The sequence below is a fragment of the Ammospiza caudacuta genome, chromosome 6, assembly GCF_027887145.1.
Source record: "Ammospiza caudacuta isolate bAmmCau1 chromosome 6, bAmmCau1.pri, whole genome shotgun sequence".
Taxonomy (NCBI): domain Eukaryota; kingdom Metazoa; phylum Chordata; class Aves; order Passeriformes; family Passerellidae; genus Ammospiza; species Ammospiza caudacuta.
In genome coordinates, this window is record NC_080598.1 from 17,815,854 (window position 1) to 17,828,541 (window position 12,688).

At 39.7% G+C, this 12,688-nt stretch overlaps 1 protein-coding gene across 3 annotated transcripts in view; it reads right to left on the bottom strand.

Moving 5' to 3' along the window:
- Window positions 1-12,688, bottom strand: part of SERGEF (secretion regulating guanine nucleotide exchange factor) — a 141,345-nt gene that overhangs the window by 119,217 nt on the left and 9,440 nt on the right. For all 3 annotated transcript variants that reach the window (XM_058806474.1, XM_058806476.1, XM_058806475.1), the window contains exon 8: window positions 11,593-11,751. In XM_058806474.1, the coding sequence (XP_058662457.1) occupies window positions 11,593-11,751 (159 nt within the window). The remainder of the gene's footprint in view (window positions 1-11,592; window positions 11,752-12,688) is intronic.

The window sequence follows — 12,688 nt, forward strand, 5'->3', positions numbered from 1 at the left end:
GGAATTTCCTTCCTTCTGCAGCTGAGCATCTCTTCCTCTAACATTCCCCAGAAAACTGGAAAGACATCCAGTTCTTTCTGGACACCATTTTGGGAAAACAACACCCTTGAACTATCATAATACGCTGCATGTGCTTTTATTTGTTTCCAATTATTTTCTTGTGTCCAATTTCCTAATTTTTTGTCCGTAAAAGGACTGCTTAGATGTTTTTCCCCTTTGAGGCAAGGCCCAGGTCCTGTTTCATTAGACTTAACACAGTACAGTGCTACAGAAAATCTTATTCAGAGATGACCAATTACAGCATAGGCATGTTTTCTAGACCATTTTATGAAAAGCATTCCTTCTAGCTGCAATGTTGCACACATTTGTGACTCTGCCTAATTTGGAGAACTCAAGATCCTGCTACTCTCAATATCCCATCACCATCTGAGCCTCAGAAGGAACAGCCATGTGCATACAAGAGATAAACAAAGGGAAGGTAATTAAGTTCCCAGTGCTAATATTTACCTTGTCAAAAGGCTCAAGGGCATGATGTGGAAAGGCAGACACAGAAAAAGCAAAAGAAATGCTCTGGAATGGCAGCCTGAAGCAGAGCTGGGCTTTTTCACTGTGGGCCACAAGATGCATTCCCAATAATCAGAGACCAGTTGCACAAGAGATTTCACTAGATAACAAGCCTCAGACAGAAATACAGAAATAAAGTGTTAGAAGAGCAGTCCTTGGATTTGCTAAGTGGCTTGAACTTCCTCAGTCACTCCAGAAGCAGCCGAGTTCTACATCCCATGCAGTTCAACCCCAACTATGTGCTATTCTTAAGAAAGAAAGTACAAAGACGAGAACAGTGCCACAAACCCAACAATGGCACCCCCAGAGCCTCCCAGGAGATCACCCGCCTTGTTCAGAGTCAGAACCATTACAAGAGCAGCTACAATTGACTAAGACAGAGTGGGCTGTGCACCTCAAATAATGAGCAGCGCGCCCGCTGACAGCAGTAACAAAACAGTCTAAAAGGAGATGGGAAGGAAAATTCATACCCTTTGAAGTCAAGAGATGAATAATGAGCAATAAGGTGATGTATTCTCTCTGGAATATCATCCCAATTTCTCCCTCCACCCACAAGAAAGTTTAAGAGTTGGGTAAGGGCGTGGAGGAAGAAATAAAAGCACAACACAAGATTCCACCTCGGTATGGCAAGATCCTTAACATCAAGGAGACTGTAGGGAGAGAGTGGACAAAGGTGTAAATGCTTGCAGAATGGTCAAAGCATCCAAATGCCACTTATGGCCTGAAAAAAGTTCCATCTTTCACAAGGGGACACTATGCAGCTAGCAGAGCTCCTTTTGACTCCTGACTTCTTGTGTCTATGTCCCTTACCATTGTGGAGTGTTTTCAGCATTTCAGAGCCACAGGCACAGAGCAAGTCTAAAAATTTAGAAACATTATAGACATGTTACTAATGAATGCAATGTAAGTCTGTCCTGTAAAGGATCTGAAATTCCCAGCCAAGAGGGAATGATGCCAGTGAGATTTACTTCTGATGCTTACCCAGTGAAGCAAAGCTGTCCACAAGTACATCCACAGAGCTACAACATCTGCATCTGCTTGTGTGTGCCAGCACATCTATGTTTAAGGTTTACCTAAGTGTGCATATGAGCAGGGTTGTAATGTGCTATGTGTAATGTGCTATTGATGTGCTATGCAGCCTGTTACTAAGAGGGGCTTAGGTTTTAAATTGAGAAGGGAGAAATAAAAGAACTTCTCATTAGGAGTAAGGAGGGGACACCAATGAAGAACAAAAAGCTCCTGTTTTTTCAATACCTTCTTTTCTCTGATGTTACAATGGATATTGATCAAAAGAAGCTGCACCCTTCTATTCATGCTTCACACAATTCAGTGAGATAGGGTAGTTTCTAAAGAAACCATGAGTTTTCTCCTGTGCTAAAACAGCTTTTCATGGACTTTGTTTGAGCACTGCTCTGGTGAACTAGAGGAATTTTAAATAATTACCCAGACTTTTAAATCACACACAGCAGAAGTTTGTTTCATTGCAACTATCAGCTTCTACCTGTGTGCATGGCCACAGCATTTTGGGTTTTTTTTTGGCATTGTGTGCTCTGTTTCTTTATCTCTGGCAAACTGAACAAGCAAGAGGAGACAAAACAGGATTTAACACCCTCCTTTGTGCTGCGTGACTTGTCAGGATGATTCTTCAACCCACATGAATATCTAGTAATCCACACTGCCACCCTTTTATTGTGCCCACAGCCTGACCTTCACTTCTGGACGTTTTAGTGTCCATTTGTCCTCAATGAACAGCTTCAGCTCCAGGCAGATGTGTCATTAGCAAGCACAAGCCTGAAATGTGTGTACAGGCAAATTCCTACAAAATATCCATCAGCTACAAGATCCAAAATTCAAGATGAGAAATGCCAAACTGATTTTCAGTTTGCTTTCTATCTTGGGGTGGAAAGGACAAGCAGGAAAACATTCTCCTTAAGGACTTTCTGTATGATTATTTTGGGCAGATCTGTAAAGGTAAATTTTTGAAAATTCTAGAAAAGTAAGATTTCCTATATTCACTATAAAAAGATCTTAGCAAAAGTGACATGAAGCACTGTCCCTGAATAGATCGTTGACTACACAGTGGTTTTTAGATTTTTTTCTTTTAGTTAGATACGGAGTAAAACAGAGAATGAGTCACCTAAGGAAATCCCACCCCTCCTAGGGTTTTTCTCCTGCATGAATCAGATGCTAATACCTTCTATTCCTCCAGGTCTTTGTCCCCCAAAAATAAACCATTGTGATTATATTATTATTACCTACTGTGGGCCCCATAATACTAGATAGAGAAGAAAGCAAACCTGAACAACACAGGCTATTCAATCCAGCAGAATGTCCCAAAAACCTAAAGTGTATCCTAAGCAACATAGAAAATGTAACTCCCCTTCATCTGCAGAGTTCAATCTCAGCTGTTTGGGATCCATGCAGAATATATGTAGCTACCCTGAGAGACAATGAAGTCCAAACAGGAGCTACAAAAAAAGAGGCTGTTCATCTTCAGTTTCAACCACCACACCACAAGCTGTGATTCCTCACAACTGGAATACTTTAAAGAATAAAATCCATACACTCTTGGCAGATCTCATCATACTACCCAAGTATCAGAGCCATTCTACAAGACTTGAAAATTTACAGCTGTTGATATATCTCCTGTATCCTACAGCACCTTACATAAAATTGTTTATTTCAAAATTACTTCAAGGTAATCATGAAAGGAACAATCTATGTAGGCTTTATGAATATTTTTCCTGTTTGTGTCTAGGTTTTTAAGAAAAAAAAAGTTCCTGAAAAGTACTAGTTTGCAGAAGTACTCAACTGCCACTCAGCTCTTAAAAAGCCCACTACCTGTGTTTGAATAGTAAGACTCATTAAACCTGAATAATTAATTACTAAACAGGAAATGTCATTTAAAGATTATGAAAACAAGTATTTAATGGCCTTAAAATACTACTTAGGCTAAATAAGATCAATGCACTTACATGCATAGATGGTGCTCACATAGCTGCTTTCAGAAGCTGAGCTTAAAAATGCTTAGCTTAGTAAATGCACAGCTTTAAATGAAGTTATTTGAAAATGCAGTAGCCACTTGTCTTCTCAAAAACCAATAAAACTAAGAGGGCAAAGTACATATACCTTGTTCTTGGCAATCAGTTACCATGCACATTACTTCCACTATCAGGTAATGATTGGCTCCAGCTTCTTACTCCATACCAAGTGAGTGCAAAGCACTTCTACCTTTCTTACCTTTTTGACAATGTTACATCCACTTTGCATAACTGCAGGAATTCTGATGTGCAAATTCTCACTGTTTGTTTTGTGCTTCACATCAATTCTCTACACTAAGAGCTTTGAGTTGCCAAAATTTCAATCAATTTCATCACCCTTTTACTACGTGCAAACTATGTCATATGCTATGAATGAAATTGTAACCTCTTTTGTCCCCCACTCAGATCTCCCAGAAGAGGGTGCAGGGAAGAATTCCCCGACCCAGTCTTTTAGTCCATGCTCTTTTTGCTGGATAACAGGATACAGAAGCATCATTGTGGACAGCTGCTGAGACCCACGGCATATGGGAGACTTGAAGCTGAATTAAAGACTGAGAAGCAAAAAAGGAGGTGAGTTATAGAGTGTCCAGCCCAGTATGTCATAGCAGCACACAACAATGGTCTTGTGAGTTCTGCATTTGGATATCACTCTATTAATACCTATGAATATGGAACTTGGAGGCAGCTTATGACAGAAGTTAAGAAATGGGGAATTTTCTCTTGCCTTTACCTTTGCTTCTTTCCAGATTCAAATAGGTGAACTGACAGAGACCCAAGTACAATGTGAAAGATTTCAGTATGGTTCAGGAGAAAAGGTTTGACATATAACAAAGCAGAAACAGCCAATCAGAAGAGCAAGTGGCTTAGACAGTGCCAGCAGTTCCAGCTGCAAGTAGTCAGAAGAACTAAAAAGACAGGGACACTTATGGCCAAACTATTCTTAATTTAAGGGAATTTGTATCAGCTTTGTGCCCTGGTTTCACAATAGTTGTGTAAATGCAATTATCATCATTACCTTTGCAAGAATTTAATTTGCTTTAAGAGAAAAAGAGTAAGAAAAACCCCCAAGGAATAGCTCAGAGCCAACAAGGTGCCCTTCTCAGCCCACAAAACTACAGCTCCTCTTGCACAGCTGCTCTGGTGCTGGAGGATACTGAAAACAGAACAAACACCACATTTACAGATTTCCTGCACACAAGCACATACTTATTAATATATCTGACCTTGTTTATTACATTTGCTAAATAGATAGCTAGCCATAAACTGCAGCAGTCCAACCACAGAAACCAAAGGGAAAAAAAAAAGTAATTAATTCCTTATCTCACCCACTAATGACTTGAGCAAAATCTATACCAAATCCACATTTTAAAGCTGTAATTTTTTTCTGAATGCTTTTTAAAGATGAAAATTCTGTCAAATTTGGACAGTTACATTATTTAAGTCCACAACAATCACTGTTCCCACTAGTAAAAGAGAAGATATGACACACACACACACAAAAAAAAGGGGGAGGGAGAAATTCCATGTAATATTCCCTCTTTCCACACATGTGGCCTAAAGCCCCATAACATAATGCTGAATGATGACTGAGTCATTTTCCAAACTCCTGTAATCATGGAGTGCTTAGTAAAACACATCTGGACAGGACTAAGCAAGTGTGAATCACAGAACCATAGAATCATTAAAGCTGGAAAAGAACTCTAAGATCATCAGGTCCAACTGTCAACCCAGCACCAAAGCCATGTCCACTGAAACATGTCCTCATGTGCCATATCCACAGGTTTTTTAATACTTCCAGGGATGCTGACTCCACCACTTCCAACAGGGCAGCCTGTTCCAAGGAAGGAAAGGCCTTTCCATGAGAGGAAGCCATAGCCAGAAGACCCAAGGCAGATCCAGCAAAAGATGCAAGACAAACCAGCCTTACCTACCTTATCTTCCCCTTCTGCTCTGGGAAGGGCACTCTGTGGGCTGCTCCACACGTAAGAGGAGCAGAACAGATTGGAAAATTTTGATAGTTGTTTTCCTTCTGTTGAGTTCATTTCTACTCATAAGCTAAATTTAAGAAAATCCCCTTAAATCCTTCTCTTCCCAGGCCATCTGAATCTCCATGTGCCAATGCAATGTCACAGCTCACAAAGGGAATTTCAAATACTGAGGTAAGTTTCTGTGTCCTTAATGCCTATCACTGATGTTTCCATTTTACAATGAGTACCTTTAATCACACTTAGTGACAGTTTAGCATCTTCCTGACAACCTCTCTTTTCACACTGAAATAAGATGGCATGCACAGCTATTTACCATACAACTGGAAGTTCCTAGTAACAAGGAGAGGTAAAAGAGGGCTGGTGACTGAAGAAACAACTCAATTACTCAAAGATGATGCTAGGAAGATTCTGTGAAAAATCTTTGCATATAATCAACTCTCAACACTTGATAATAACCTTTCAGAACATACCTTCAGCTCCCATTTTACCCAACTTCCTCATCAGTGACCAAACCACTGAATTAATTTCTTCAAGACTTTATCAAAACCATGTAGAAGTAACTCCCAGCAGAGAAAGCAAGAATAGGAGTGTAGAATCACAAAGCAAACACACAGACACACACACTGTTAACTTTTTAAGTTTAAAAATAAAGCCAAGTAATGATGCCAGCCCATGAAGCCAAAGAAAAATGCCAAAATCTTCTAGGTATTTACAGCTACCTAGAACAAAATTTTAAAATAATCACTGTGGAATTGAACACCAATGAGATGAATGCATGACAGAACGAGAAGACAGCTCTGAAGACAACACAGAACACAAGGAAATTTCCACATGCATCTAGAATCTTTCATCCTGTTATTGCACACTAAATTTCCCACAGTTCCCAGCGTTCATGTCTGAATTTTGGTCCCCAAGTTTGTGCATTTCTTTCTCTCCTCTTTCCATGGTCTACACTTTATAATGAAATGCAGGAACTTCAAGATAGGCCCTGGAGCTTCAAAATTGACCCCCAAGCAGATGGACAAAGGCTTTTCTTCTTTGAACACTAATTTCTTGAACTCCAGTTATGCTTCAAAGAAGCTCAGGAGTACCTATCAATCAGGAGGTTTTGATGAAGCTATTTTTTAGTATTTATCACCTGTATTCCCAAAACCCAGCATCCTTCCAATGAAATACAGCTCCCTCATGTAGGGCTCCAATTTCAAACTCCTGGCTGCTGTGTCTAAAGAGAGACAAGCATTAAAACTAAAATATATATATGAAATATACATACACACAAATTAGTATTTGCTGTCCTAGGGAGCTGCTGAAAACCTCAAGGCAGAGAAAGTTTGCTTTCTAGAGGAAGGCTGCAGAGCCTGGATTCAAGAGCAAACTGGAAAGGACCTCTAGTGGGCTGAGGCTGTGCTGCTCGGGTGCCAGACACGTCCTTCCCCTGCACCTCCCTGCAGCTGCACAACTTGCCAGCAAAGCCCAGCAGCTTTACCTTGTGACTGCCATCAGAAAAGGCACCTGGAGGTGCAGCTACAGCCTCTGTGAAAGACTCAAATGCTAAAGGTTAATGACTTAAACAAGATCATTAGAAATGTCCTCTCACTCTGCTCTCGGTGCTTGGAGGGACGTGCTGTCATTTGCTTCAGAAAAAAGCAGGAGATGGTTTCTATTTTACTGTGTAGGTCACTAACATGTCAGACCCCTTCAGAGTGGTTTTGTGTGGCCTAAATGACAGGACATCAAGGGACATTCAAAGATGCACAAATTCAGATGCACATTTGGAATGAGGACTTAGAATATTATACAGACTATGTCACAGCATTTTGTTCTTCCAAGATTTTTTAGCTGTAGGCAGTTTTGCACAGGCAGCAGAAACTTCAAAAATGCAGTTTAAATAGTATAACTTTCTGAGTGAAAGAGCTTGGAATTCTTTATCTGAGCTCAAACAAAGCATAACTTCATGTGACACTATGTGACAAATAGATTAGGGAATGTATTCAGGAGAATATATAGATAATAAAGCAGGCCAGATTAAGGAAGGTTATTTATTAGGCTTCCCAGTTAAAAATAAAATATCTTGTTTTGAATGGAAGTTGATGATTCACCTCAAAGTCTTTGAAATACCTCTTTTGCTATATTTAGGTTTGCCTTCAAGTCAGATTGGTTCTATCATTCCCCAAAGTAGACTAATTTACATCTTCCACATTACAGGCCACAGTTTAGCTCTCTTTTAAATGACCTAAGCAATAACCTCTCCTTCAGCAGTTACCCTCAAAGTATTTGCATTAACTCGAGAGGGACCACAAATTAAAGCTGACATTGTTAAGGAGAGCAATGCAAGACAGCTGCTCATTATTCCAAACCAGTATCACCGACACTGCAGTGGTGCTCCTTGTGCCATTAAGCAGAGTGCTGGACAGGAAGCCAGCCTTGTACAGAGAACGGCACTGGTACCTGGAGTCCAAGGCCACAAGAATGCACCTGGCTCTGTCTTTCACATGGAGCAGCAACAGCACTGCCCTGCCATCAATGAAAAGCATTCCTGAGAGTCACTTGAGCCAAGCATTCACACAGAAAATAGAAAATAAACCAAAGGCACCAGCAAGTTAATCATCATCATCAGAGACCTGATCAAAGAGCAGTCAGGGATTCTCAACTTTTATATTTTTGGACCAACCATCATCAACTAGGACCACCTCTACTATCAGAATAATACAACTTACTTTGAAAGAGTGCTGGTGGTGCCATGAAGTCTAACTGTGCTTCCCTCCTCTGTAGAAAACAGTAATCAAGGCAGAAAAAGAAAGCACTCATCTGTCTTGAAGGGTTCTGTGAGTTATTTTACAGTAGGAGTGCATGCAATGGAAATAGCCCCAAAAGATACCTCTACAATAAAAAGAATAAGGAATTGAAGCTGATGAGGATCAATTAAAGGTAAGTATTAAAAACACAACATCTTGTGAAAATACTCCTTAACACCTTTAAGTCAAGGAATTAATTTCTCAGGAATTAATGTCTTGAATCCAAACTGCTTTATGACATAAACAACAGCAAATGAAAAAAGAGTTGATCAAACTCTAAAAAGAAATTACAGGAAACCTCTGCTGAATGAGGTAGAACATAGTATATGAAATAGATGCAGGTATTAAAGTGATTTCAGGTGCAATTAAAATCCCTTGTAAAGAGAGAATGGGGAAGAAATTAAAATGAGTTCTGCATTTTGCTTTATGTTACAGTACAAAATTTTGCCAGCAGCATGAAGGAAAAACAAAGCAAGTCTTAAAACAGGCCAGCTTACATAAGAGGGAAAGACAGAAGACAAAAATATTTATGCTGTGTTCCTTTCTTCTGATAACAAACTTGATAACTTGCTTGGACTCACATTAAAATTGTCAAACCACTGCAGCCATGGAACTGGCAACTATTCCCCCAGATGGTTGCTTTTAACAACATCACTCTCATTTACTTTTCACTCTTCCATTAGTTCTGCAGCCAAGGACTGCTCACCTGGCAGATAAAGATTAAAATGTCATTTTGAAATGGCAGAATTTGTGAATTTATGAATTGTATGTCCAGTGTTTATCCACTCAGTTCCTTCCTGTGTCTTTCCAATGAGAAGAGTTCTTAGTTACTGCCAAGACAGCTGCAATAACAAGTTTTTCATTATTACTGCTCTGACCAGGATTAATGTTCTGGGGAAAAAAAAATTCAAACAGAACTCTGAGTATTTGTAAGAGCCTCTTAAAATTCAACTACCTTCTGTGGCAAACATTAGATGACAATTCAGATACAGTAACAAACTTTAAACTACCAAAATTTGCATTGTGGTGGGATTATTAACTAGAAAAATCTTACTCATTCTTTCATGCAGCAAAATCCTTGTACACTGCAATGTCTTTCCAAAGTATGAGTCTTTCCACAATAAGCAGACAAGCATCATACTACAATATCCCTTTCTTTCCATTTTCCTGTGTCCAAAAATCACTCTATTTTGCCTCCTTTCCACTAACTGGGGAACTCCCCCAGAGTAAAGCAAGCAGGAAATGTTTGTATCAGTATCTCTAAAGTGAAGCGCATGCAGCCCTAGGTATTTACAAGACAATCCACTGGAGGGCAGGATGAAAATGACATATAAATATTTTAACTTATTAATCAATTATTAACGGTTTTCATTATTTAAGTCAATAAAATAATACTTTAAGTAGTGTTTATCTCGTCCTTTGTAAAATTTCTATTGTACCTATGTTATAGTTTGCATATTACAGCATTATGTAATTTATAAATAAATAAGTGTAAATATATTGGAGGCTGCATGCTCAAAAAATACTTTACTGGTCCATAATGTTTGGGGATCATTGGTTTATGACTGCAGCACCAGGAAACTGAAGCAACATTTCCTCCTTTGCTAGAAGGAGGTAAAAATACTGGTGGGAACAACTGCATGCAGGGGACAGCTCTCAAGTGGGCTGCATTTCTCCATTATTCAGCTGCAAGTTTAATGCAGCAAATTATTTTCCAGAAAGAGCTAAGTGCTCTAGCTCACACTATATCTAGTAGCTGAACAACTCTTGAAATTCCCATGGGATCCTGATTGGTGTCTGGAGGCTGCCAAAGCCCATTCAAAATTTTATTCCAAATGATTTAGGTTCAGGTCCATTGCTCTTCAAAGAGATTTAAAATTCTAAATACATAAAATACAGTTTCAGCAATAATTGTGCCACTGCATCACTTGGCCAGTTTTTTAATGCAGATGTAGAAAGTCAGCCTATTTTTATATAAATTCTTTTTAAACATTCACCAGCAAAACAGCCCTGCTAGTCCCTTGACACACTTCTTCTTGTTGTATAAAAACACTTACTGAATATATTCCATGTCTGTAATACCCACAGATAAATATCAAGTAACTGAAACATTGAAGTTACTGAAACTCTGGGGAAATTTTATTTAGTGGGCATGCTCTATTAAGAAATAGTGAAGAAAAGCAAATCAAGTTGTCAAGACTCACTCTAAAAATCGGGTTATCCTGACAAATGTCTTCTTTCTACCATTTCTGTTGCAATGAGAATGACATCAAGCACTTAATTCAAGAACTACAGATTTTGAGATACATTCTTTCACTCCACCTGAAAAGTTTCCAAGCAGCTCATAGTACTGATTGCAGCTTTCAAATTTTCAGTATAACACCCTCTAAAAATCAGAGTTCAGACATTTCTTATAAATAGCTAAAAGAACAGCTGATATAGATTTTCACATGCTTCTCTCACATACTTTGATATCAAACAATGAAACTATGAAACAGAAAACAACCAATTTGTTTTTCCAGTCACACATCACAGCTCTGGCTGTTCCTTTTCCTCTGTGAAGGCTTCCACGCTCTTGTTCGCCTTAGCTATGGCACCACACACTGTGCAACAGGAGAAGCAAAGAACACAAACACAAAATAGCTTCAGATGCTTGTCCTGCCTTTCCATCTCATCTACCTTTCCCTCCTGCCTTTGTGCTTCACAGTTGGATGAGCTTCATCAGCTCAACCATCCCTTTACACATGAATGTCACTATTACATAACCCTCCTCTCCTCCTAGGTAAGAATCTAACCCCACAGCCCTCCATATGTGGCAGCTTTCACACTGTCCTCATCACAAAGACTTCCAGGAAAGTGCAGCTTCAACATGAAATCTGCCTTCGTTTCCATCTTCAGGGAATGCTCTTCAAGTGTAATGGGGCCTCTTTTAACCTGTCTTTTCCAAATATTTTCTACCAGCTTATTTTAATTTACTGATTTTCTTATGAATATATTCTTCTCTTTGCCCTTAATGCCCTACTAAAAGAGCAGCCAAAGGATTTCTGCCCTCATCATTTTTCAAAAGACAACTGAACTCGGGTGATACTGCTACACCGTGTGTCCAGCCACTACCAGTGAGAAAAAACACTGCTTGCCTGAAACAAAGACAGCTTACAATCTGCTGTTTGGGTGCCATATGTTACTGCTTTTTAAATATCCTACCTGTCTGTGCCACCAGGTGGGTCCAGCCACTCCAGACTGCTCCAATCCTTTCATGTGAGAAGCACTGAGTGTCAATCTTCTTAGGCTCAGCAAGAAAGATGTCCCTGCTCACCAGCTGCCCGTGTTTGTTGCTGCCCCAGACATACAGATGTCCTTCATCTGCAACAGACAGAGAAGCAAAATCTGTTTAAAGGGATACAGATTTAATACCATCAGATACAGTCTCAGTTCAGTGATGCTGAGGAAAGAACATTTAATTCAATTTATGTTCTCACTGTAAGCATTTTCCTACCACTCTTTACCATTGTAACTGGGTTATGAGAAATATTTGCAAGGGCCTTAACAGCACAGCCCATTTTTTGAGGGCTACACAGACTCCCTGAAGCAGTGAGAGCCCTTTCAGGTCAAACAGCCTAGATGTTTATAACAAAGACTAATTTTTATAAAAAAACTAACCACAGTAGTCAACTTCTCTGAGTAAAAGAAAATCAAAGCATCTTCGAGACATTCAGTGAGCAGTCTCTCTCTGTCCAGCCTGTCCTTGCAGACCAGCTATTATTTCCACTCCAAAGCTTTGCTTACATCCAGTAAATAACTTTCTGGACTGCAGCAAATAATTCAAAGCCTGGCTGGCTGCTCTTGCTCTGCTTTATAGTCTCCCAGCCTCTCTACAAGAGCCAGACTCATAGCTCTGCTCATACCAATTCTGCCTCCTTCAGCTTCAGCAAATTCAGTAAATCCCCCAAAGCCAGGACAGTCCAGTGCTCCATGGCTCACCTTGAACAGTCACTTCCTAAAGGAATTGGACATGCAGCTCTGAACACACAACTGAACCAGGCACCACCATCACAAGGCAAAATTAAAATATTGTGCCTCAAAATCACACCAGACAACACCTGAGAGACTTCTGTAAGTGGTCACTTGCCTTCCACATCTCTTTTCTAAAACAAGTATTTGTTCAAATGCACACTCTAGGATTCCAAACAAGAATAAATCTTTTCACAGAAATACCCACAGTCCTTTACATCAATGCAAGCTGGAGTTGCTCACAGCCTAACAACCAATGGACACTGACACAGTGACTGCCCAGAGGAGT